The 26,165-nt window shown below is 40.5% G+C and overlaps 4 protein-coding genes across 5 annotated transcripts; 1 reads left to right on the top strand and 3 right to left on the bottom strand.

The window, feature by feature from the left end:
* The first annotated feature begins 80 nt into the window (after positions 1-80).
* Positions 81-2,719, top strand: LOC309693566 (uncharacterized protein). Its single transcript, XM_082512915.1, has 3 exons — positions 81-148; positions 358-598; positions 2,401-2,719. Exons 1-3 carry the CDS (start codon positions 106-108, stop codon positions 2,570-2,572), a joined length of 456 nt encoding a protein of 151 aa, XP_082369041.1. The 5' UTR covers positions 81-105; the 3' UTR covers positions 2,573-2,719.
* LOC309693565 (protein lifeguard 3-like) lies at positions 2,720-13,166 on the bottom strand. The gene is made up of 12 exons (XM_082512914.1): positions 12,746-13,166; positions 9,407-9,718; positions 8,958-9,025; positions 6,693-6,757; positions 6,557-6,610; positions 6,416-6,466; positions 6,277-6,316; positions 5,768-5,805; positions 5,588-5,675; positions 5,393-5,488; positions 5,251-5,304; positions 2,720-5,131 (listed from the first exon to the last, which is right to left on the bottom strand). The coding sequence occupies exons 2-12, from the start codon at positions 9,711-9,713 to the stop codon at positions 4,982-4,984; spliced, it is 1,011 nt and encodes a 336-aa protein (XP_082369040.1). The 5' UTR covers positions 9,714-9,718; positions 12,746-13,166; the 3' UTR covers positions 2,720-4,981.
* A 1,107-nt stretch (positions 13,167-14,273) lies between these two features.
* On the bottom strand, positions 14,274-21,213 carry casp8 (caspase 8, apoptosis-related cysteine peptidase). Of its 2 annotated transcripts, none has more exons than XM_082512797.1 (12): positions 21,002-21,213; positions 20,093-20,252; positions 19,802-19,977; positions 19,612-19,717; positions 16,968-17,097; positions 16,811-16,869; positions 16,682-16,724; positions 16,484-16,548; positions 16,278-16,389; positions 15,996-16,123; positions 15,188-15,573; positions 14,274-14,553 (listed from the first exon to the last, which is right to left on the bottom strand). In XM_082512797.1, exons 2-12 carry the CDS (start codon positions 20,219-20,221, stop codon positions 14,418-14,420), a joined length of 1,470 nt encoding a protein of 489 aa, XP_082368923.1. In that variant the 5' UTR covers positions 20,222-20,252; positions 21,002-21,213; the 3' UTR covers positions 14,274-14,417. The 2 variants fall into 2 exon arrangements, with proteins under 2 accessions (XP_082368923.1, XP_082368924.1); XM_082512798.1 differs by having other exon boundaries at positions 20,111-20,252; positions 21,002-21,212.
* LOC309693517 (ciliogenesis-associated TTC17-interacting protein-like) lies at positions 21,099-25,002 on the bottom strand. Its single transcript, XM_082512812.1, is given in 10 exon segments — positions 21,099-21,954; positions 22,055-22,125; positions 22,217-22,293; positions 23,368-23,492; positions 23,581-23,748; positions 23,975-24,061; positions 24,173-24,228; positions 24,318-24,444; positions 24,450-24,499; positions 24,646-25,002. Coding segments are annotated over 10 exon segments (1,068 nt in total). The 5' UTR covers positions 24,764-25,002; the 3' UTR covers positions 21,099-21,765.
* Between the last annotated feature and the right edge of the window lie 1,163 nt (positions 25,003-26,165).

The following is a 26,165-nucleotide window of genomic DNA, read 5'->3' as shown; positions in this document are numbered from 1 at the left end:
GTTGCCTGCGGCATTAAAATAATACAAAATCTAAATGAGTACCACTAGGTGGCAGCAGCTCCCGTTGTTGCGACTGCGCATGCCCGTTGCAATTACGCAACAAACATGGCGGTGTCCACACTGAATACAGTCCGGACAACACTGAAAGGTTTAATTATTGGCTTTATTCGTTATAAAAAAGGTCACAATTAAGGGAATTATATTTTGGTCGGCGGCGATAAGTTGTTTATTTTAATATAGTTATTTTTGTAAATAACCTTTTATATGCTTTAGTTTAGCACTTTAAGAAGACTTCATATTGACGTGGTCGCAAATGAAGTAAGATTTTTAAAGTACTCGTGTAATTTGTGTCAACAGGTATGCACCTTTTCTCCGGCCGGTGGGTGCTCAGACAGAGCAGTCAAAGCCGGGCCGTGTGTCCGAGCCTGCGGCTGCACGTCTCCCCTGCTGCCTGCTCCAGGATGGAGACGCAGAGGAGCGAGCAGACCCAGAATACCGACAGAGGCAGAGCCCAGGAGGAGGTAGAGGAACCAGAGGGTCCTGAATACATCCCCAAGAGAAAAGCCAAGAACCCTATGGTGAAAATCGGCTTTGCCTGGTAATTTCTCTCTTTTGACCAAAACCCGCGAGAGAGATATAGAAGCTACAGCACTGACAAATCAAGTCAGAGGTGTGTCAAAGAACGATTAAAAAGATTAGAAATGACACGCTTTTTATGCAGTCCTCGTTTCCAGAGGCTCAAATATAATTGGGCTAGCATGATAATAAAATTTTTTATTTTTGATTGTTTGTTTGACTGCCTGAAGCCTACAGCTAGAGCATGGGTGATTGGCCTTTACTGCAGTTCTTCTGATTGTAGTGCATGCTTGGTTGCTTGTTCAAGTCAGCTGCTTGACAAATGCAGAACTTTTCACTTTTCTTCGAAAACCTCTCGGTTTTGTTCTGTTTTCTCAAAGAAAACGCGCTCTAGTGCTAACTGCAAAAGTTTACAGTAACTGTGTGACAGCGAAGTGAGGTGTTGATGGGGGTTTGAAAAGTGTTTTTAAAGTACTTGAATAGATCTCGGTGAATATCAGTTTGTATTTCTGCTTGAATTGCTCACCTTTCAAACTGATCTTGCTTTTCTATGCAATACCTAATCTGGCCTTTAAGTCCCTGAGGAAGTGTGGTTATACCAGCTGGACATTTGTCAACACTGGGAAGGCACCTAAAGAATGCCCCAGGCAATCTTCAGGAGATTGCTTGGGGTTAAATTAAGTTAAGGCTTAGCTCATGTTGTCCATGAAACCAATTTTGAGTCCACTGGCCAATTATATTTGGTCCCTTGAAAAGAGGTGGCTGGCAATTAGAGGAAATATTATTAGAGCACTTACTAAAAACTTCCTGTGTCTTTAAGTTCATATTTATTAGGTAACTGTAATGTCTGTGAAGGCTTTCAGTCATCCAGGTCATCGTAGTCTAAAGAGCTTGGAAAGAAAAGCGTCTGGACGACTTCTTCTTCATATTTTGAAGACGTTTCACCTCTCATCCTGTGAAAACAAGGATGCCAATGTTCACATTTTGGACAAAGACAGATGGTTTGAAAGTGTTAGGAGCCATTATGTCCACTGTGAACAACCATCTTTGAATAGAGGTGGTGGCTTACGACACCAACTGTCTGCATCTATAATCCAGTTTTGAGATCCCTTCCCAGACGCCCTAACGCCCACTCACATCTTGGGCCATTTGACCTCAGTAAATCATGTAATAGGGAAGGGCTAGGTTTCGCAATGGGTTCATGCGAAAACCTTGGCTCATTGTGACCCACACCCAGGCTCATGTGATTAGACGGAGGATCCATGACGGGGTCCATGTCCCTCTTAGGGTCACTCCCATAGGGCTTAAAATCTGTGAATCTCCACCAATTACTCTTCGAACTGAAGAATCTTTGCGGATGAGAGGTGAATCGTCTTCAAGAAACTTAAAGTCCAGATGCTTTTCTTTCCAAGGTAATTTTAATGTTATGTTTTGGTCACCTTCCTGTGTTGCCTGCATGTTAATGTTACTGATGTGTCCTCCTCAAGTCCCAGAAACACACTTGGCAAACAATAACAGTGAAACAATTGTTCTTCCATATAATGCTACTGTGGCTAAAAGAGAAAACTTTGCACAATTTTCCAAAAGAGAGATTCACTATCCAAAATACAACTTGGATGAATATCATCCACACAGGCTACTACTACATTTTTTTTTTTTAAAGAGCAAGATATATTAGGTGCAGATTTGTCGTTCACATTCAGCGCAGTCACTGGGGAACCACCAGTTTTCCCGAGCTGCGTAGAACTTGCTGTCCTGTTATTCTCTAGTGTGACAGAGCCATCAGTACTGTATAAATATTTTGTCTCTTTCCTCTCTGTGCAGGATTATCGGTCTCCCTACAGGAATAATCAGCTTCTTCCTGGCTAAGAGACAAGTGGACAAAAACAGACTGAAACAGTTAAAGATCAGACAGAGGATGAAAAGATCAAATGAAGGCGAATACGAAGGGAGTCGCTACCGCCATCATGCAGTGGATGTTAAACTCGACCAGTAATTTATGTTGCAGCTGTGATTTGCATCGTATGCACAGTATCCCACACAGAGACTCTTGGATAAAAGACTGATCAGAACACTGATGTAAAGTTCACCCATGTCAGAGGTAAATGTATATTTGAATAAAATCATCACTGGTACAATCACATTAAGACTAAAAGAAAACTTTATTTATAATGATAAGCAAATAGATTTTCTGTAGCACTGATATATTTACAACCCCCTCTTCCACACTAACCATCCGTGGTGTACAGTAAACATGTCTGCCTCTGTTGATTTGACTCGAGGCTTTTATAAACTTTCAGCTGTGCTCTAAATTTGTCATTAATGGTCTTCGCTGATCATCTCAGGAGAAACATTTGGACAATGAAAGACTGGAGTTCAGAAATGTTCCAGTACTTTAACAACATGGCACCGATAATGCTGTCCTGTGTGGAAAAATCCCGCCCTGCCGGCCCTCGCTGTCTGACCCACATCTGACTAACACAACTATATTTACAGGCACACATAATAACTCTATAAAACATATAACCCTGTATTCTGTAAAGTCAAAAAAAAATTTAAAATAACAGACATTGACACGGTGAAGGCACTGAAGTGATATAAAGGAGTACAATTCAAATAAAGTGACCTATATAGCAGAGCCGTGGCTGCCATTAGTGGCGCTGAGCTGTGCTTCAGGGGTGGACATGTCCCAAAATACTGACTCTGCTCATACTTGAGTAACTGAGATCAAATGTTGTGGCAATGCCCACCCCTACTGTACTTCATAATCTCAGAAAGTTACACTTTAGGATTTGCCTTGTTCTTGTAGCATTTAGACACATGGGAGAATTCATTTGTAGCTGTACATGTTCATACACAGAAGAGAGATCAGACACTTTCTGCATTAAGTCCAGTAATATGGAATAAATGTTGCAGATGGGATTCAAGTGTCTGTAGATAGTTAGGTAATAGTATTCGTCATAACCACCGATAAGCTGTTAAAGTATATAAAAACAAATACAGATTTCATACAAAGTGCATTTTTGGGTGATGTAAACTAATGCTCAGATTTTTGGGGGGCATCACTTTAAAATATCCTTACTTTGCAAAAAAATAAAAAACCCCGGAGGAAAAAAAAACAAAAAAAAACACTTAACAAGGCATGATCAGAGATATTATACAAACAAAGATAAATGGAATTATTCTAGGGCTGTCAACATTAACGTGGATTAATCTGTCGTCATGATGAACACGATCAAAATTTTCAATGCAATTAACCCATTTGGAGCGAAAATGACTCAAAATCCCTGCATGCATCAAGGCAATTTGGGCAGTTTGCACAAAGTTTGTCCATTCTGCGCTCCAGGTGGTTTAATTGTGTTCAAAAATTTAAAATTGCGTTAATCATGATGACGGATAAAGCCGCGTTAACATTAACAGCCCTAAAGTAGTCATAACTTTTTTTTAAAAGGTCTCCTTAGTACAGCTCTCTGAAACAATGGTTCAGTCCACGCCTTGACTTTTCTGTTCAGGGGATGAAAAAAAAATAAAAAAATCCAACGAATAACAAAAACAAATCATTAATTTTTACCACAGCTCTGATCAGCTGGTCATGGCTGGATCACAGAACAAGAAAATAAATGTTATTATTGTAAAGTCATCCAGTTAACTGAACATTTAAACATTAGCTTACTGCAGACTAGCATGCTTTAACACCTCCACATGGATAACACAGTAGATGGAACTCCAATACAATATATATGGTGGGAAATTACATCATAAACACAGAAGCCCACTTTCATGGCACACCATGTTACTTAAATGCAAGTTTTTCCATGTAAAAAGACTGACCATGTAACAAGAGCTGAGAACAGATTAAAGAAGCTAATCATTTACTTAGCTGATTGAAGCATTTCGTGTGATTATACTAGATTATACTCTAACTATACTAGAACGCTCCTTTATCAGCTTTCAGCTGTGTTTGGAAAGTTTTTTTGTCTAGGGATCAATAAGCCTGGTCCCGTGATAAACCTGCATTAGGTAACACAATACACCTCAGCAATACAGGAGGGAAAATGCTGAAATTGACTCCAGTTTTCTTATGAAAATCCCAAACCATAAATTTACATAATCTTACATAATTTGGACATTTACAATTAACTGTCATTAAATTGATCAGATCATTTCTGATCAAGTTAATTTGTTATTAGATGAAAGTTCTTCCTTTCAAGAAAAGGGTATATCAGCGTGACCCCAAACATTTGAGCAGCAGTTTAGGTTTAATCTACAATGTAAAATCTCATATTCAGCCCTTAGACATTTTCCCTGAAGAGCACCATGGTCTTAAAAATCTTTTAATGTCTATTGGAAAAGTAAAGCTTTTCAAAAGCATGGAATGATTTCACTACACTGTGCCGCTGGATTTTTATTTGGTGGAAGCACCAATAATTTGCAACAGGAAAAGGAAGATCTGGATTATATCGACGTAGATGGAGAGTGCAGCGAACACGTACTCCTCTGGACTAATGGAGTGCTTTCTGTTTCCAATCAGTAGCTGAGTGTGATATGCCAGGAACTGCAAGACACAAACAGTTACAAAAAAACTGAGCACTATATCAACAAATACAATGAGGGCTGCTGTAAGATTTAAGGTGACTTTTCCACTTCTTTGTAACTTTAAAGTGAAATACTTACCAGAGTGAAAACTATGGCTCCTATAGCCGCATAAAGCATGTGAAGCCAAAATATCTGCAACAACAAATAGTCATTAAGATAACAAGAAAACCCAAGAAGGTGTCAGGAAACAGTCACAGTCTTCACAACAGCAGTAACTCACGTATTTGAAGGACAGCACGATGGCTGTAATGATGCCAGTCACGAACACGACGATACCGAGGACACAGAAAAGGCCCTGGCACTTGGTGAAGTCGACCTACAAAGAGAAATTGACAGCAGGCATCTCAACGCGTGGCCTTGAACAAACACACTGTGGAGATTTAAAGCTGATAAGCAGAAACGTGCACGCCCCTACCTTCGTCTGGAAGCAGAACACTGTGACGGCGATGCAGACGACAGCTGTGATTCCCAGCGCAAGAAACACTGCTTTTGTGTCATAGTAACTAAAACCAAAGCGCAACACACAGTCAGCAGTGAGGAAACCATCAGAATCTTTTTATCACATGAAAGGGACTGTGTATATATATTTTTTTACCTGGATATGGTTCCAGTCATATACGACAAAGACAGAGTCTGTTTCACAAAAAAATAAAGATCAGATATAACTACAATGAAACACTTCTTGTCCAACCACAAACAGCATAATCTTGACATGCGGTCTAACTCAGTGTCAACACAATACTGTGATAAAAGTCCCAGTGTCATGTGGGACTCCTACAAGTCCACGTGACAATTCAGGAAATAAGAATACAGAATAAAAAACCCACAAAACCTTTTATTATGTGACAAAATGCAGATCATAAAACAGCTCAGTCATGTTGCTGTTCGAGCTGAAACTGAACACTCAAACGTATCAACAGGTAAAATGCAAACAAATGTGGTGACTCACAGCTTGGCTCTGATATCAAAATTACATTTCAAGTACTGTGATAAGGCTGTCATTGGATGGAATGTCTCGCTGACAAAGACAAAAAGGGTTTCAGTATGACTTGATCCAAGTCCAGGAAACTGCTGGTAATGACCACAACCACAAGTCATACTTACAAAGAGGCCGAGCAGAATCATGTTCCATGGGAACTTCCTCCTGCAAAATAAGTTGGCTTTCAGTACAACGTTGGTTTAAAACTGTTCAAGTACGAGTATTTCCTCTTAAAACATAATAAAAGCAGGCAATCACACTCACCGGGGGCCCTTGCAGCAGACCAGCACGATGTGGGTGATGAAATACACCGCGCTAAAATGTAGAAATGAATCACAAAGGTACAGTTTTTATCCATGAGTCAGCACATCACTTCGAATGATGTTACCACAGAGGGAGACTTACTATGATGCCCAGTACACAGCTGAGTTCTGCCTTACAAAAGATTTGACAGGTTGGCTGTAACAAAGAGAGGCCCAGTTAACACCAGGAAATGCTCACACGCAAAGAGCCTGAGAAAGAACACAATCTGTATACTCACACAAACGTGAATATGGCGACAATGGCTGTGGTGACCAGGAGCTGACACGCCAAGATCAAATACACCTTAAAAAGAAAAAAATATTCACATTTTTTTATACTCTGAATACAGAAGCTATTGGATTGGTCCAGTTTGTGTCTGACATATCTTTGTGCTCATTTGCATATGATACAAAAACAAAAACAAACTAGCAGTATGTAGTTATGAATTATACATTTTCTCAAAATATGGTGGAATCTTTTAAGCTACAATGTCACATATAATTATTTATTTTATGTGCTTTTGTTGTTCACTTAAAATAAATCATGCCAACACTGAGCAGGTTGGAGCTCGTCAACAATAAAAACTATACAAAACAAAAGACTATGTTGGAATCAGGATGTAGCAAACCAGGACACCAGTCCGGGAAAGCACGTTGGGGGAAGAGATTTGACACTCCACCTTTTGAAGTGGCAAAACAGTCAGTGCCAAGAGTAAAGTCAACACAGCCATTCATAGCTATCCAGTTACAAATACATCACAAAAACTCATAGGAGACGAGATCTGGTGACCACGCATATTTAAAAGTCTTAAGACACTCCCTGGTCTTTTTCTTCAAGCAGTTCTTTACAGATTTACCAGTGTTTGGGCTTGTTGTCCCACTGCCAACCGGACTCAAGTGAACCCAGGATTCGTACAGCAGTCGCTAAAGACTGGAAGACAACATTAGTGAAAACAACCCTGTGCTTGCAAACCAAAACAAATGTGTCGCACGTTCACACACTATCCATTTAACTTCGAGCCAGAAAGGTTGTGTACAGGAAACCCAACAAAACAACACTCAGTGACAGCTCTCAAGTTCAGTGCCAAGTAAACTTAGTTTGGCTGTTCTCCTATGCTTTCTGTTTCGCTGTGTCTTCATTTAACTGCCCTACTGTTACAGATGAAGAAGGCACATAAGTGAAATCCTTAAAATACCAGAATCAAAGCAAGGCTGCACTCTGCCTTCTAATATCTACACCCACTTTCATCTGTTTCTAAACAGTTTAAGGGTTATCAGTTTTCAAGGCAGGGACTCGTGTAGACTAGCACACACAAGCAACCAAAGCACTGACCAGAGAAGCTGAGACTAAAACACACACACAGGTTAATTCTCTTGTAAAGCTGTCATAGCTCCTGTGTATCCTTATATAGCAAAAGGCCGTCTCCTGTTATATAGTATGTATAGTACACAGATGTATAATTATTTACACTTATTATCTAATGTGCTTACAGTACAAACTGTGAAGCACTGGGTGTTTTTAAAAAGGCCATACAAATAAAGTTATTATTAGAATAACTCATCCTCTCCCCAGTTTATGCTCTGTCATTGACCTTTCAGTCAGTGTCACAAATGTCAAATTTGGATCTAACAATAAACAGAACCTCTCACCATCATACTCTATAAAATGCTGCATGTCTTAGCCAACCCCCCCCCCCCGTGCTTGGTTTGTTTCCCCTCCACAGAAGTAGTTTAGAGACTGATGCTTGTCCTCTGAGACTACTAGAGTTCTTTATTTGGAAAATTCTGCATCTGTGATGAGGCTACTTTTCTGTCTCAGTAAACAAAGCTGGATATAATGATCTTTTTCTGGTCTGCTGCTGTGTATGTGTTATCAGAATCAGAATACTTTATTAATCCCGAAGGCTTGTATATTCACTTATATAGTCCCATGTACTAGTCCATTAGAAAACCTCATCACGAGTCAAAGCTCATCCAACCATTCAAAACACATGAACAACAGCTGCAAGGCTAAAATCACTCTGGCCAGTGTTGCTGAACACATCTCAAAGAAAATTTGCCATTTTGCATAAAGAAATACATTCTTTGTAGCGCCTTGAGGCACCTGTTGTTGTAATTTGGCATATAAATAAAAATGAATTGAATTGAATACATTCTGCCAAAATTTGACTGTTAACCAGGAAATGATGTGGATTTTTTTTCAAATATACATGTAATTTTCCTGACAATACAACTTTTAGCTGATAAGATAGCTCTAGGTAAGGAAAGCGTACCATCTTGGCCTACGCAAGATCTTTCCTAATGAGCACTTTCCACTTTGTTTAGCCTGCAATGACATGTCATAATTGGTGCTGTCAATCTGCCCTTTTCTTTTGGGTGTGGGTGTTGTAATGAGTCTTAAATGATTCTGAAAGTAACTTAAAAGTGTTATTAAGCACTCCTCTGGATAAATTATTGCACAGGACAGTAAAATAGGTAATTTCATGCAGATTGTGGTGCTTTACCTTTCTGATGAAGGTATGCCGAATGCTCAGACTGTCCCAATCGCTGCCACTTGCTGCAAACTCATCACCTGTATCATCAGTAGATAGAAAAGCAATCACTGACTACAAAGAGCAACAAGAAGCATTATTCATTAGGTAAACTTTATTACAATTAAAATATGCATATTTTGTTTTATTTATTAAAATTCACTTGATAGTCCACTCACAAGTGTAAAAATGAAACAAAGAAGCTCTAATGTATAACTCTATGAGACTAAGAACTCCTATAGGTGGATTTTGTTGTAATATTCCTTAACCTACATCATGCACTAGCTGACTAATGGCTCTAGTTCAATACTGGAATGATATCATTGTTAGGTGTTGTGTGAGCACACAGTAGCAGGATGCTTTCTCCTTTTATTAAAAAGATAATGTCATTAGAGGATACACGTTACAAGCCAGAGTCTTACCAGAGCTCAGGACATCTGATGGTATTGTAGGTGGAACGACAGGAGGCATGGGAGGAGGATTCGGGTAGCGAGATCCTGGATGTCCAGCAGGCTGTGGCTGCCCTGGATAAGGGCCTGGAGGGTAGCCAGCTGGCTGGCCTGGGTACAGAGGGGCATTTGGACCAGAAGGGTATGGAGCAGAGGGATAGCCTGGCTGTGAACCACCATATGATGGGAATCCATATGGAGGGGGTGGTGGGTAGTTCCCACCCTGAGGTCCATACAGTGAGCCATGAGATTCGTCGTACCCTGGAGGGTAGTGTGACATGATGCCTGTGCGGAAGGGAGGGGAGGAAATACAGTTCACAACATGCAGGGACTACAGGGAGCAGAGGTAAGACAGTCGGAAGCATCACCAACATGTGCTCTTTAAGTCAAAGGAGCTTGCAAAGAAAAGCGTCTGGACTTCTTTAAGTTACTTGAAGACGTTTCACCTCTCATCCGAGAAGCTTCTTCAGTTCTAAGGTCAAATGGTGGAGAGTCCCAGATATAAGCCTAGTGGGAGTGATCCCCCACACTGTGCTCTTTAAGGTTTTGCTGTACACTGTCATCGTCAGTAAAAGATTTATAATGCACATTGAAAAAGTCAGGAAAAAGGGAAATAGGTACAGCAATTTATTGAAACATGGGCAAACATACATGGTATATAAGGCCGATACGGTTTTTACCTGATTTATGACCACCTTTATTCTTCATCACAACCTGAATTCTCTAAGGCAGCCTTCTTGTAATTTCACATTACTTCAATACTGTTGAGGTCCACACTCTGACAATGTCCCACTGTGCGTTTTTCTATCCAGGTATGGTTCCACTGCACTGGCAGTGTGTTCAGGATCACTGTCAGGATCACTTTTTTTTGCGTTATGACATTAGCAAACTTAGGTGTCCACGCTGCCCTCCCGCCTGCCTGAAAATGCACAGTTGTGCCTTTGGCGACAACAACAGAGCTCCATTTAGCTTTAGGGCTCTGCATGGAGCCACTGTTGGTGTGCGTGCACATTAAGGTCTGGGTAATAGCTGGGCTTGGGCTCCTGCCAGAGTAATTACCATGCACCTTACTGTACACACTTGGGTGTGTATCGGGTTCACGGAGTAGAAGGATTTGCTCAACACTGGTTCACAAAACCCACCACATACCCAGGAACCATCACACGGGCCCCAAAGGGAAATTTCTAATAATAACCACATGCACGCTAACATCATGCAACAACATGAGGCCCAAGTATTCCATGCTGCTGAAAGAACTGAGATGGTCAGTACACTGGCTTCTTGAGACCTAAGTGTACCTACTTTTTCAGTGTGAAACATAAAGAATTAAAAGGGCAATTTACTTCTGCTGATTTTACAAAAGACACCAAACTGCTATCTTAAAAGGCTGACGTGTTTCTAAGCACAATACAGTTTGCTCAGTTATTCTGAAAGTGCTGCATTTTCAGTGGGACTTTTAGGGAAATATACGCAGTAAAGGAATTCAAGAGCTGGCTCCACCTCTTGTTGCCATTACCTCACATACTAAGCACCAAGCAACAGGACAGAAAACAATCAATGGAAAAAGTGCTTCAGCTGATCCTTGTGGAATGAGGACAAAGCTGATTGCTTCATAGTCACTGAGACATGAGAAGGCAGCAGGTTCATATGTGTGTTTGAACAGGAGGGTGTAGCTCTAATATTTAGGAAAAATACACTCATATTCAATGTAGTTCATCCTCCCTTCAACCTCAGGTCATCATGTGGTTGTGGTTATTACTGTAACGTATGTCATCTGAACACACTAACATAACTAGTCTGTTTACATTCATCTGGCATGGCACAAACACGTCACTCAGAGCAAAGCCCTGTGACTCAGAAATGCTTTTGTTATGTGAAGCCTGTCATGCGGATGGACACAGTTACAGAAGCACCACACAAGAACACTGAGAACCGGTTTGGCAAAGCTTTTAATCACTCCTTTTTGTTGAGCTTCATTATTTCTGCCTGGGCAAGAAGTCATGCATTCTTTTTTAATGCTGCCGACTCTTTCTAATCCAATACGCCTGCAACAGACTTTGTCCTTTACATTCTCGCACATGCTTTCCTGCCAAATCATGACATTTTACATTGTACACAGCAGTGAACTTTAACCTGAATGCTAACTTAAAACCTGTTTGTTATTTTATCCTGTTTTTTTATTATCAGATAAACAGATTTTTTTGCATACTTCTGCTTCATTATTCTCTACATGTACAGTAAACATCAGCAGATTATTAAAATGAATTGTACAAAAATAATTAATCGAGGATGTCAGAAAATGGGAATGCTGTTGTTCAGTATTATTGAGTATTGCTTTCATTTGGTGTTCCTTTTTTGTGGTAGAACCAACATCCAGTTACTTATCCTATCTATGAATTTATGCTGCATTTAAGGTTTTATTTGTCATATCAAAAGCTGATCAAACACCAGACACCAGGGAGGGGATTTGCAATCTAGCTTAGGCTAGATAAAGCCTGTTATGCGTTTCCTGGTTCTTATAACACATTTGCCACTAAACCTAAAATTAAATGTAACATTTGGTTGCTCCCTTTTGACCCCCCACAACAGTAGATGACTAACACTGTGTAAAGGCTGGTCAGATGAAACCAGACACACGGAGATGTCATCATACATTTGGGCAACTGTGTTGGGCATTTTTCAATTTAGCCTGTTTGTGTTTACATGTTTACGGTCAACTTCCGCAAAGCAAAACTCAAGCTTAAGCCCAACCGACTCCCAAAACAATATTCATCGGGTATAGTCCTGTTGAACATCAGCCACTTATTATTTAACTATAACAGACTGTGCACAAGTATGTGTGTAGACTGGCACACTGACTAAGAACTGACACGACGTCTCACACGACTCGACAGGACATCAGCGAATTAGAAATCATCAAGAGCTCCGTTGCCTTTAAGGGCGCACTCATTAACGTTATTGCTAACAGCTGTCTTCCCCGCTACGAGGGCCGCCTTTACCCGCCCTGTAACTCATCGCTGACAGCAAAAAATAAGCAACGATGTAACATTCAAAAGGAAAAAGAAGAAAACTCAGCATCAGCTGTGTCTCGTGTTTAACATTTCAGTTTTGTCGACTGAACTGAAAAAGAAAGATGGCTATCCTAAAAGCGTCTACACACAGACCCACTCCACCCAGTTACCAAACCTCCGCTAACTCCCCCCAAAAAAGCTTTTCCAGGTGTGTGAGCGAGCTCAGCCAGAACACAAACACCACCACCTTCACCATGAGCGGTGTTTCTGACAGAATGGGAAGAATATAACAACATCTTACCAAATTACGAGACGTCAACCTCGTCGGTGGCTCTCAGTCCCAGAGAGAAGAAGAGCGATATCCTCCCGCTGTCACTCACAAAGCCTTAAACTGTCTTTAATGCTGTACTCCAAGTTTTAGTGTGGGGTTGTTTTATGTTCTCGATGTTGTTATTCAGAGAAGCACTGGCAGAAGTGGGCAGCTGTGAAAAGTTTTTTTTTTTTCCTGGAACTGTGGAAGCAGGGTGTGGTCCGGAGGAATCTCTCTCACACACACCCACATCGCGGACAGCGGGGCCCGAAAGGCGCTGACTCATTTTCAGCACTGGCGGTGTCACGTTACTGAATGCACGCGCTCTCCTAAAGTGCCCTCTGCTGCTGGCGCGCGAGTCTTCCACACTTTGCAGAGTTCTGACTCCTTTCACCTGATATGAGCTGTTATTTGGACTCTGTAGTAAACAAGCTCATCAAGTGTGCTGAACTTCTCTCAGGCTGATGAAGGCCAGCGTTATGACGTGAAAACACGTTTTATAGGCGCCCTCTGCAGATACACTCATACACTTATTCTTCTTTTTTATACTAAGTTAATATACTGTGTTGTGTTGTTTGTTACGTTGTGATGTGTTATATCGTGTCGTGTTGTGTTATATGTAGTGCCGACGTAGGACAGTTTTTCCAATTTCATTGTACTACTGTACTATGTATGACTGTGCAATGACAATAAAGAGTTATCTTATCTTATCTTATCAGATAAGCTCATTCATGATTTGACAGGAAAAAGATATGCCTGTTTAAGTATTATAGAGTACTGTAAAAATTCTCTAGTCACTCTTCATTTCTTTATGTTTTGCTTCCAAGGAACCAGAATTTGCTTCTTCTTTTTTTCAAAGCGGTCTTAAACAATAATCATTGGCTGCTTCTTCAATCATTTTTAGTCCAATTCTTTTATCTGATCTGAGGATGTTTTTCCTTTATCTTTAGGCACTTTCCAAAAACACATTTCTTCAAATTTATCGGATACATACTGTCAGTCCCTATAAAAGTAGTGGACAGAAGACGATGTAGCGGGCCTTTAAAAACTATCTACAGCAGGTGAACAGTATATGAAATTCATGTACCTAATAAATATGAAGAAAATCTAGCACCTGAGAGATCTGGCCCTTCAGTTTATCCAGCTACTGTCCACTTAAGTCTCATCAGACAAGGTCTTCGTGGAAGGGTGGCTGTCAACAAGCCATTCTTAAAGGGAAACGGGAAGAATGGGTTGAGGCATTCCAGATTACACAAGACCTGCAGTGAAATCAGTCCAGCTCTTATGCAGTGACGGATCCAAATGTAAAACTTTTGGTGTGTGATTCTTATATAATGCTTTTTTCTTCTTTGAGCGCTCAAAGTGCTTTATGCAACCTGTTGCTCAAATGTTAAGAAGTGGTGTAAGAGTGTAAGATTTGATTTCATGATTCTTAGGTGAAAATCAATTTTCTAGAGTTTGGAAAACACCAAATAAAAAAAAATCCTATTTATATTTGAGAAATGACAAAAATGTACCATTTCATTTGCCACTGTGGATAATTTTTATTCAGTTCATAATTACAAAAATCACATTTATCAAACCAAACACACACACAGTGTAAACTGTAATGTGAATCCGGGAATTGTGTAGACATGCAGTGTTGTATTTGGTCACAGTCGGGTCATACAAATTTGAGGACGAGCTTCTTGGTGAGAGTGTAGTTGGGCTGTGGCATTTGTTTGTGGGATAAATACTCTCCTTTGCTGACCTCCCTGTTCACACGTGTCAGGACAGTGAGGATATCGTCCATCTCCTGTCTGGAAGGAACACACGTGAAACAAAAAGGATTCATCTTGGATAATTTTAACAAAACACGCAGCTCATGCCAACACCATGTCTGAAACCACCAAAAGCAGGAAGACAGAAATGTACAAAGATTTGATGCATTTGATTTGTCTTCCCTGATGACTTTTGAGCCTCAGAAAATGGGTGCAACTTCAAAACAGTTAAGACTGTGCTTTTTGTAAAACCCCTTGAATAAAAGCACAAGGTCTGATTGTGTGAAAATGTATTGAGGCGCTCTACAGAGGAAAAACTACAACATTTGTGTCTTTGTCCATAATTCTATGGACCGAACTGTATATAACAGAAATTACATTTAAAAAAATCTACTTTGTAGGAAACTACTGCACTATGACCTTCCCATATGTCAGTAGTACATATGGGCCAGAGGGGCCGATGGCGCAATATGGCAGCCTCGCTTCTGTCAGTCTGCCCCAGGGCAGCTGTGGCTACAACTGTAGCTTGCCTCCACCAGTGTATGAATGTGAGAGTGAATGAATAGTGGAATTGTAAAGCGCTTTGGGTGCCTTGAAAAGCGCTATATAAATCCAATCCATTATTATTATTATAGTATGGTCTGCCATAAAGAAACTAATCAGTTCAACTCACCTTCTTGCTGCTATTGTCAGCTGCTTGCACAGCTCCTGGATGTAGATAGATCCCGTAACTGTGTTTCGAAATGATTTGAATTCCTCCACAGTGGCCATGCCGATCAGAAAGTCTGCTAGTTCAGGCACTAGCACTGCCTCATCAGGGATTGAAGCGTCTGATTGCAGTGCTCCTTTGTTTTGCTTCTCATCCTCTCTGCTGCTGGGATAGTATCCTTTCTGGTATTCTTCACCTTGACAGGCTTGAATGAAGAAGAGTTTGGGCTTCCCTGCCAAGGTTGAGGCTCTTCCACTTGTAAAGGGGTCCGTCAGCTCTTTCAGGAGCACCTTTCCCCCATCAGTGCCAAAGACACACCCCTTTTCTCCATGTGAAAGAACGCACACCACCTTAAATCAGAGGTAGATATATGTTTTATTATTTATACTAACACTACTACTGACATTGTCGATGTAGCTGCTGTTACAATCACAGAGAGATGCACTACATGGTGACATTTTCAGAAATGTGCTGATCCCAGCTAAGACCTTTTTGAGAAGACAGATACCACATATCGGCACAGTAAATATGAAACAGTAGCTGGCTCATTTACTAAAGAAAAAAATGTAAATGTAATATTAATAAGTTAGGGTTTTATGGTAAAGTATTTGCAGGTTACATTTAGCCTCAGAGCCTGCTGCTTGTATTCTGTATGGCTGTGTTGCCAATCTTCTCAGATATCTCTTATTTAAAAAAGAAAAAAATTCAAAATAAGTGTAAATGTATAAAATGCATGAAGTACTACAACTCTAAAAGGTGTGTGACTACACACCAAGGCATCATGATTTGTAAAATTAATCCTGCCAAGATCATTTATTTTCTTCTTCATCTGCTCTGCAGTACAGTTGTTGTGTATCTTCACTTGAAAACCTAAGCGAGTGAACACTTCTGTCAGAGTATCTGTGTCAGACAGAAAAGAAGCAAAAGAAGGATTATAAGTACATTACATGGTCATGGCATACGTATATATGCATTAATTGTTACAGGGCTCAGGAGCTTCCAGATAAAACAGTCATAGATAAATCAGGTCATTGTTTAAAGCCAAGAACTGTACCTGCATCCTTCTGAGTTCCTTTTCGATTACTCAGATGTGTTGCTGTAAAGATCTCATTGTTGAAGACCACGCACAGACCACGTGGGTTATGAGTCAGTGTGTAGTAGTCTGACTACAGGACACAAACACAGCAAACAGGCCGATCATAAATGTTACTGATGTGACAAAAGAATGAATGAAAGCATGAGAGCCTGTGAATGGATTACCTGATCAGGAAGAGAGGTGGGATTTGTTTCTAGTTGTGCATCAGTGTTAATACTCTCTCTTCGATCTAAACAAAACATTACAACAATGTAAACTTGTATATCAATCATGAGTATGATAAAAATAACAAAAAACATAAGTGTGACAACAGAAGGTTTAACAAATAATAATCACAAATACATTTTAATAGAGACACCTACAGTTGGGCTGAGTTTCAGTTATAGACAGTGGCTCATGGGTCCTCTGTGGGAATAAAACAAAGCAGTCAGCAAACTGACAAACTGCAACATTAACTGCTCAGAAACACACATTTACAGACACACATAGACCTCAATATCCATGCTGACATCAGGGGGTAACGTGAACTGCTGCCTTTGCTGACGGCCTCCTGTAACGATCACAATCATTTGATGGTGTTACCAACACATTCAATTTCCACATGTATGTATATGTACATGTGCGGGTATATGGAAGTGGATCCTATACCTTGTGTGTACTCCTCTAAAGTAATTGCCAGTTGTTGATCACACTCTTGCAGTGCTTTATGTAGCAAGCTAACATCTGTCTCTGATAGTAAAGCAGATTTTTCCATTTCTGCAAACACGTCCAGCGGTGTCTGGAATGAAAAGACAGAAAGTTTTTAGTTCACAGAGGCTGTTTGTGGGACAGTCATCATCTCTGGTGCCATCAAATCCACAACACGGTTTCCATTTGCATCAAATGCAAAGCACAGAAAATAATGGCTGCATGCCAAATATCCTTGGGCAAGATACTAACCCCGTGTTTGCCTACTGGTGGTGGTCAGAGGGCCCGGTGGCGCCTGTGTCCGGCAGCCTCGCCTCTGTCAGTGCGCCCCAGGGCAGCTGTGGCTACAATGTAGCTTGCCATCGCCAGTGTGTGAATGTGTGTGTGAATGGGTGAATGACTGAATGTAGTGTGAAGCGCTTTGGGGTCCTTAGGGACTAGAAAAGCGCTATATAAATACAGGCCATTTACCATGTGTTACACTACAACATGGGGATACAGAAATATGCATTAGAACTCAAACACTGGGCCTCATGGCCCAGCACCATGACAACGGTGGTTGGTTGGCAGCATAATGGTGGCAGCAGGGAGATCCCATAAAGACTCTTTTAAATAGAGCCAAATGCACAAACAAACTTGGAGACAACGGCATACATCCATCACGTACAAACAGGAATTTGGTAGTACTAGTATTCTGATTAGGGCTTGGAGCAGGGGTAACCATCTCCAGCCCTCTAGTGCCAGTGTTTTAGATGCGCTCTACAAATGCAGGCAGGCCATAATACTTAGTGGAGATTTTAATTGAATTTAAGAAAAATACAAAACAGTGAGATTCCATATTACAGAAATTCAACCAAAGTAATAGACATTATTATTTACAAATAATCTATGCTGAATTCAGAAAGTTACTTGTGGGACTCCTTAAAGTTCAGTGCTCAAACCTAAACTGTTCAAACGGTATGTCTATAAATTTATGTTGTTCTGGGATAAAAAAGTGAAGCAGCGTTTCAATACAATTTAAAGGGAATTGTAAGTTTTTAAATATGAATAAATTATCACTAACCTATAGCAAAATAAAGAAGAAGGATAATTATATAATAACAGGAAAATTAAATAACAAATTCCAAATAACGATGAATAACAGTTAAACAAAAGAGGTGTAAATAGATGGAAATTGACACCACCAAAAAATATATATCTTCAATTACAAAATTAATTGTTCCTTGTTAGTTTCACATAGTAAGGATGTCAAACTCATTTTGATTTCAAGTGGGTCTGACCAGAGAAACACACCTTTCTGTCAGTGAAAAGACATTTAACTAATTTCAACAGCATATCTCAGTTTTTCTACACGACACAGAAATGCTGCTGTGGTAAACTTTCACCATGACTGTTTGGGTTTAAATTCTAAAAAATAAATGTGTCAATTTTCAGAGAAAATTCTAATAGTTCGTTGCCTCGTTGCCCTGACTGGCCTGTAAATAGGAAACAAGAAATGTGCTTTTTTGTGTGGACGCACAAGAAAACAACATCCAAAAACCTTCCATCTTTGACATTGAAAAAACAGGAACTTTTCTGTTTTTTAAAATAATGTAATTAATGTGGTGTACCAGGGATGGTCACCAGAGAGATGTGTATGGGTAGGAAAAGCCGAAAAATATATTGAATTATAGTTAAAAAGAATTTAGGCCTTGCTTCACATTTTCTAAAGCTGCCTAATGGGCAGGATTGGAGTCTTTTCTCAGACTGATTCTGGACCTCAGGCTTTGCGTTTGACACCCCTGTACAACATCAGAATAGTTAGAGGGATATCATGCGTTTGCTGATATATTCATCTCAGCATTTATGCATTTATATAAAAAAATAAACAGGAGAAACACCCTTCACCATATAACGATGGCTGATGTTATATGTTATATGTTAGTTACACACATGTTGTGAAAGCTGCAAACACAACAACCAGCTGATCCAAGCAAAAGTTGGGCAGAGTGTAAACAAGTAATCCATGACCTCTTATGACAATAAAAAAATTAATCTGATTTTAGCAAGGACTGTAAATAACTACATTTAATAAATAGTATGGAAATCTGTTTATGTTTCATGTGTCTGGAAAGAAATCCGCATTGGTTGCACTTTAGCTGCATGGAAAAATAAACAAATCCAGTTTTCCTGCTTTTACTTTTTTCCCCTCTTTAGAAGAAAACTCTTGAGAATCGATTAGTTTAAGCCAACCAACAGACTTTCAGTAAACTGCATGCTTTTATGATATCACTGATCTCAACTTTGCACTGATGATGTACAAAGCACAAAATAATAAACTGTATTCAGAGGCTGGTAGTTTCCACTTGAACTTCAGTGTGTGAAAAGCCACTGTAAACAGTACTCAGTCTATTTGACAGAACATTTCAAAGTAAAATTACCAGTTAACTACTCTTAGTAGTGGAAGCGTGTTCTTTACTGTGCTTATAAAATGAAAGGAAAAGTCGTTACATGCTGATCACAGTGAAAACAATCTAAATGTCAACTGTACAGCTAGCCTTTGATGTTCAGTAAAAAGCTTCTCACTCAAAAGCAGAAATGAAAAGGTGGATTGGTGTGTTCTCACCTTGGACAATTCCATTTGTCTCCTGCCCAGCTGGTCAGTCAGTAGAAACTTCAGCTTTTCAAAGTTCTCTGTAGTGAAGCCATTGTATATAGAATACAGGGTCTTCCTAATGGTCAGAGAAAAACTTTTGATATATTACTATTCCTATGCTGCATGCTGTACTATTAAGATAAAAACCGAAAGCTTTTACCTGTAGTCTGACAGGACAGGACTAGCATCTGTTTCCTCTGGCGGTCTGCTGTCTGTCTCCAGGACCCTGAGGAGATCTGCTCGATGGATGGTGCAGAGCAGCTGCCTGAGGAAGGCATCGTTTTGCAGCAGACCTTTTTCCTCTAATCTCAAGAACAGGTCTTTTGCATCCTTAATCTGTAGGGAAAAAAACCCACTCTTGAACATGCATATCCTAGGGCGTCATACTGTCAACGTGTTATTTAAAACAATTTCCACAAACATGCTAACAAAACAAGTGTAAACACATTACAAAATTTGCTGTGCTCACGTTCTCCAGGCGTCTTCTGGTGACTACATCACGGCATAAGAAGCAAAGTTCTGCCACTTCAGAAGAGTCCAGGCCCTCATCTATGTGGGACAAAGTCAGCCTGTCCATCATGGCCTGGTCCTCAGCTCACAGCGATCTGCAGCTTTTATTGTTAACAGAAAACAAGTGTGCATGTTTTGATGGAGCAAAAACTGAAGTATTCAAAAACTTCATGCATTGCAAACAAGCAGTTTTACATTAATGACTAAAGATCATGGCTAGAATGTTAAAATAACGACAACAATAATAATAACACCACACCATACACGATAAGATGCCATTACTGCCCTACGTAGAAGCACCGCTATACTGTATGTTTTTACAGGGAAACACAGTAAGATGACTACATAGAGAACTTTGTCTTCCATCGCTGACCTTTCAACAGCGAACTGTTATCTTGATCATTATTAAATGGCACAGAGCTTTGGATGTTAGGCCACATCATCTCTGACTATCCAAACAAACAAACAAACAAACAAACAAACAAACAAACACCTGCAACATTTAAATGTTATTTACAATTTCCTATGAAAGCCTGGTTTTAAATTGTGTATTTGCATGGCAGCTTATACGTGACGCGGTGTCTTTCAGTCCTTCACGGTTTACTTTATTTCATGTTATTTTGGCCTCTCAATGCGTTCCTAGTAATCCCGTGTAGTCCCATGAAAAGACATCTGCGTGATACGACAGAGTGACGTCACTAACACTACCCACCCCGCCCCCCGCCGCCAGTTTTGTTTCTCTTGACAAAAACGAACATTAAAAAGTTTTAAGTCAATGTTACACAACGTGGCCCAGAGTTTACGCTAACAGTTTACGTCAGGTGAACTAAATTATGACGCTGAAACTTACCGCCGCTGTCTCTCGCTGTTAGTTTACAGCTCCTTAGCGAAAAGGGCGCGTCTTGTTAAATGCGAGGAAAATAACTTAAACAAATGAAAAAAAAAAACTTTTTGGGAGCGAAAAAAATACTGAAATATGTTTCAGTGGCTTTTATTTCCGCTTTCTGTTAGAGCTGCAAATTCTTTCGTTTTCGGAGCAAGCGCCTCACGTAACTGGATGTGACGTCACGGTATAGGAAGTTGAAGTTGAGTGTCGGGTGCTGGGTAGAAAATTTTAAAAAATAAAGGCCACATAGGCCACATTCACACACAAACTGTAGCGTTAGTGAGCTGACCAATATATTTTTCGCTTCACACTTGGCTACATGAGTTTACTAAGCTCAACTACAGCACATACTGGCACGTCTTTCATAATAAAATCCGTTTGTTTAGCATTGTAAACCTTTATTTTGAAAACTCCCATGCTTCTTTTTTTTTCTTAAACACATATTTATCGGCAGAGGGCTTTGCCCAAACGTGTACAAGAAACCCAAACTACTGAAACTGAAAAAAAAAACCCCAAACTTTATTTATCTGTCTTTTACTGGAAAGATCACAACGTTTGAGTTTTGATCGTTTGTGTTCCTCTCCACCAAATGTCCACAGATACAACTAATAGTCAGTCACTCGGAATAAAAAACAAAATAACTTTCTAAATGTCAGTGAAGATTATTCTCATGAACAAACATATATGAATCTTATAAAGAGACAGTTTGTGAGCATGTGATAATGTGACTAGAGGGACTGGGCTTCCTGGTCTGCGTCTGCAGGATGATTGGAGGCAAAAGGGGTGAAGTACTCTCTGGCAAACAGAAAGACGTCGTCTGGTTTCCTCAACAACAGCAACTGCAGGAAGTCAGATATTAGTGCTCGAATCTCTGGATGCTGTCTCAAGTATGAGGAGTGGTCGGCCTTAAGCTCTTCCTGCCAAAACAAGACATAAACACACATTCATTTTCTGCTCAGATGGTCAGTAGAGTAATGGAAGTCTAGTATTAATCTCCTGTTGCACATGACCGGCTACCTTTCTGTCCAGAAACTTAGAACGCATCTGCATGTCTTCCTCCCACACAAGGGGGATCTTCTTGAAATCTACTGTAAAATTACAAATACACAAATATCACTGAATCTTTCATTGGAATCATACCTCTTATGTGTGAATATGTGTGTGGGCGATGTGTGTAACCTTTTTCTGCCTTTGATGGCAACTCTAGAAGTCTCATGGTGACTGGTGACCCCACCTGAACTCTGGTCACCAGATGCCTGATCAGAGAATATAACGAGTCAAATTGAAAGCACTAGTGTAACACATAACAACAATAATAGCACTTACTTGTTATTCAGAAACCGCTTGAGTTAAACCAGAAAGTTCTCATGTATCACCAATATTCTTTCGCATACAAAAATCAGATGTGTCCTATTCCGTAGGTATATCTACACTTTATGGGAACCTTTCCCTTCAAAATGATCATTTTTAGAAACTGAATAGTTCCTAAGATGTCAAGGACACAAAGCAATTAACTATTCTACTATAGCTAATGTTATAGTTTGGACCCACAAAGAAGAAGCATCAATGGCTCCATTAGCAGTGGTTAATAGTTTTGGCTAACATGTGAAAGATCTCTAGTTTAAGACCAGGAGGTGACATAAATCACAAGCAGGGTTGTACCAGGAAGGATGCCTAATCAAACATGTGGGAAATAGTAGAAATTCTTCTTTTATTTACCCCTTTCCCTGTTTCATCCACACCTCTTTAACCTCACTTACTGTCGGAGTTTTCTTATCACTGGTGGGCTCCTTTGTTCCATACCTGAACTTACCTGGCACAGAGTATATAATGACTGCACTCCCTTCCACCTCACTCTGTTTGCTTCTGGACTGGGAGCAGCTAAGGTGAGTTAGCTTAATTTACTTATTTAGCTTTAAGTCAGTGACTTGAAATCTAACCTTGTTGGTCTTTTTAAGAGATTGCTAGTCCAAGTGTGGCAATCTTTTGTGTAATTTAAACTACCTTTTTCTACAAGTTAAATAAACCCAACCACTGGGGAATCACTGATGGTTCATTCATACTGGTTGCCCATGCTGATAACAGTCCTCTCCTTTTAACCTCCTAACTAATGGATCCCTTGTGATTAAGGGAAGCATTCAATAAGTAGTGCTATTGTGTGATTAAAATGATTTGTTGTTTAGTCTACATTAGTGACCTCCTATCAGCAGTAGGTAATATAAACATGAAACTCAACAGTGGGCAGCTGCAGTCTGTCTGGTGCACAGAGGGAGGCAGTAACACAGTCCAACATGTGTGGGATGATGGAGAGGTACATATATTAAGCTTACCCATCATCCAGGAAGTAGCACTGCCAGGTACTGGGGCTGCCCTCCATGGACTGAATAATCCTCTCTACCCCAAATACATCCAGGAGCTCACCCCCGACCTCTAGCTGCCTCTGATCCAGCTCTCTCTGAGCACAAAAGAGACCACAATCAGAGCTCAGTACTCAAACAAGTTACTGATGGACCAGGATGTCTTACACAGGCATAAAGACTTACAAAAGAGGTGTTAATTATGTGTAATCCTGGGTCTAAGGAGACAAACGTCATGTTTTCTGGCATCTTCCTCCTCAGAGCGATCAGGCGCATCAACAGCAAGCTAGAGCCCTCAGTTACCAGCCCTCTCAGGACAGACATGGGGTAGGACATGCTCTCTTCTGTCACCTCCTGTACACACACACACACACACACACACACACACACACACACACACACACACACACACACACACGCACACAAATGACAACATGCAGTAAATGCGCAACAGTAAGTAAAGATTTTGTAAATACTGGACTAACTCTTGCAAAGAGAGCGTGGAAGTTGCTCTGAATGACTGTGGTACTGTTTCATTAATATATTAGTGAGTTGACCTATAAAGCAGTGGTTATCTGACCTCTCCCACAGTCGTAACCTTATGGATCACCATCAGCCCATCACGCTGCACCATGTGACACCTCTTGTCCACACTATGGCCCTCAAGCTGAGGAGAGAAGTATAGAAGCACATCAAAGGTGCAATATTTCCACTTAATGCATCTGCTGAGCTGAGTCAATGTAAAAAGAAACAGCCCGGAAAGGATTCAGCGACTCACCTTGACATATTCATGGTGATCTTCCTCCAGCACCTCCAGGTCAGTCGTTAGGTAGGCTTAAACAGAGTAAAGGGTATGAAGAGAAATACTAACAACAGGAAACAGCAAAGATCAGTTTGTCCTAGCATCCTCTGCCTGCTGTCACCTGTCACTGCTGTCCCACAGGGGCAGTCATCAATGGCTCCGTGGCTCTGAGCATGAAGCATCATGCATGGCTGCTCTCTCCGGGCAAACTCCACCGTCACACTGAACTCCCCCAGCTCTCTCCCCCCTCTGATACAGTCACCAGCGAGTCTGCAAACACACACTTCTGCAGCTCGGCAGGCTCTGAGAAGCGAAGGGACACAGAAGGTAAAGCCAAAGTGGACAGATTCAAATATCTGTAATGATTTCACGGTTTTTTGCTTTTCAGGTAGTTTTGGACTCAGCTGTTTCCTACCGACCATATTAGCCTAAATTGGATGCGAACTCACCGATGCCGGACATGAACGTGACAGCTTCGTCAGAGGCTTCCAGCTCCTGTCGCTGTTCAGGTCCTTCAGTCCCCGCTGAAAAACCTACAGCAGTCTGTTCACCCAGCGTGGCTTCCATCTTTAAAACAGCCTGAAAAGTGTGTGGGAGCAACTTCACAGGACACTCGCCTGCCTCGACAGACAGTCTGTCTGGGTAATTTTATGCAAAGCAGTCTTATCCCACACTTTTCCTGCTTAGCATTTTTCTGCTACGGAAGGGAAGCTGGCGACCAAATCTCTGTTGGCATGGCAACGACCCTGGAGTACCGTAAAGACCATTGTATGTGTGAATTGTAGGCTGACTATTCACCACCAAATCTAGAGGAAGGAATTATACAAAAATAGAGGCGCTGTACATAAGCTAATAAAAAAACAAAACAAAGAACACTGATTACTATTCCTCCTAAAAACCAGCAAATAATTTTTGTGAATTAATTTACTTAAGTCTGAGATCTTTACATCAAGCAAACAATTATGCAATACAATATATAATAGTGAATTCAGATCATAATTCTGATTGCAAAAGCTGCTAGACAGAACAATCTTAAAAACAGTCCTACTGTATTGTCAGGAGGACATCCTGGGCCACATTTGTGGGGGTCAGTCTAGCAGGCAACATGCTTGCTTTTCAAAATGATGGCCATTTCACATGTTATAGCAACAAGGGAGCTTAAGTGGGTTTTTTTTTAAATTTGATCATTTTATTTTTTTTATTTAAAAGGGACAGTGCAGTTTAACATATTTCAAGTGCAAGACATGAAACTGATGTGCCGCACACAGGTTTATAGCTACTGCTAATTTTCAACAATTGTCCCTTGTTGGGCTTACAATCTAAATAGATACATTTGTAGATATTATGTTTCTGTTGCTAAAAGTCGATTTTTTTTCATTCAATATTCTTGGGGATTCTTATTTTGAATTTAGTAGGACTTCAGAAATGTACAGTAAACCTATCCCACTTAACCAATTGTTACGGCCCTAGCAGGGCCTCCTCCTGAAGGTGCCTGTGTGGGCGTGTCCCACCACCTCTTTTGCCTGAGGTGCCACCTTTCCCTGTTACACAGCTGACTCACATCAGTAATTAAAAGTATTTAAACCCAGGGAAAGGTGAGCTCTGGGCCAGAGTGCCAGTAGTGTGTTTGCAGCTAGTGAGCTGAGTGGGTGTTGTGTTTGCAGCTAGTGAGCTGCTCTCTTTCTTTTTGGCTTACGTTTTACTTTATTGACCAACACCTGAGTTTTGTTTGTTTTCTTAAATGGTGATAGCGGCTTGTCCGTCTCTTTTAGTTGGTATGAATTGAGACTTTAATACTCTTTAATTTACCCTTTTGCCTCCTTGACTCCTTTTTCTGACCCGGTCACTTTTGTTACTTCCCCCTCCCCGCCTAGACCCCTCAGGGGAACGTAACAAAATGTTTGATTCAGTGTCCTTTGCAAGACTCCCACATTTTCAATCTGTGTCCACACTTCAGGAAGCAGAGGGC

The sequence above is a fragment of the Aulonocara stuartgranti genome (assembly GCF_965226115.1).
Source record: "Aulonocara stuartgranti genome assembly, chromosome: 18".
NCBI classification, from domain to species: Eukaryota; Metazoa; Chordata; class Actinopteri; order Cichliformes; family Cichlidae; genus Aulonocara; species Aulonocara stuartgranti.
Note: the sequence above shows the minus strand (reverse complement) of the source record. Positions and strands in the feature narration are given on the sequence as shown.

Coding starts and splice junctions, on each gene's coding strand:
- LOC309693565 (XM_082512914.1), bottom strand. CDS start 9,713: ATGTCACACTACCCTCCAGGGTACGACGAATCTCATGGCTCACTGTAT. Junction 5,676..5,767: donor ATGACTGGAACCATATCCAG/GTAAAAAAATAT, acceptor CTTTGGTTTTAG/TTACTATGACACAAAAGCAG. Junction 5,132..5,250: donor GAGCCATAGTTTTCACTCTG/GTAAGTATTTCA, acceptor TGTGTCTTGCAG/TTCCTGGCATATCACACTCA.
- LOC309693566 (XM_082512915.1), top strand. CDS start 106: ATGGCGGTGTCCACACTGAATACAGTCCGGACAACACTGAAAG. Junction 149..357: donor AGTCCGGACAACACTGAAAG/GTTTAATTATTG, acceptor TTGTGTCAACAG/GTATGCACCTTTTCTCCGGC. Junction 599..2,400: donor GTGAAAATCGGCTTTGCCTG/GTAATTTCTCTC, acceptor CTCTCTGTGCAG/GATTATCGGTCTCCCTACAG.
- casp8 (XM_082512797.1), bottom strand. CDS start 20,221: ATGATGGACAGGCTGACTTTGTCCCACATAGATGAGGGCCTGGACTCT. Junction 19,718..19,801: donor CCTGTCCTGTCAGACTACAG/GTAAAAGCTTTC, acceptor TCTGACCATTAG/GAAGACCCTGTATTCTATAT. Junction 16,549..16,681: donor AACTGAAACTCAGCCCAACT/GTAGGTGTCTCT, acceptor TGTTTTGTTTAG/ATCGAAGAGAGAGTATTAAC.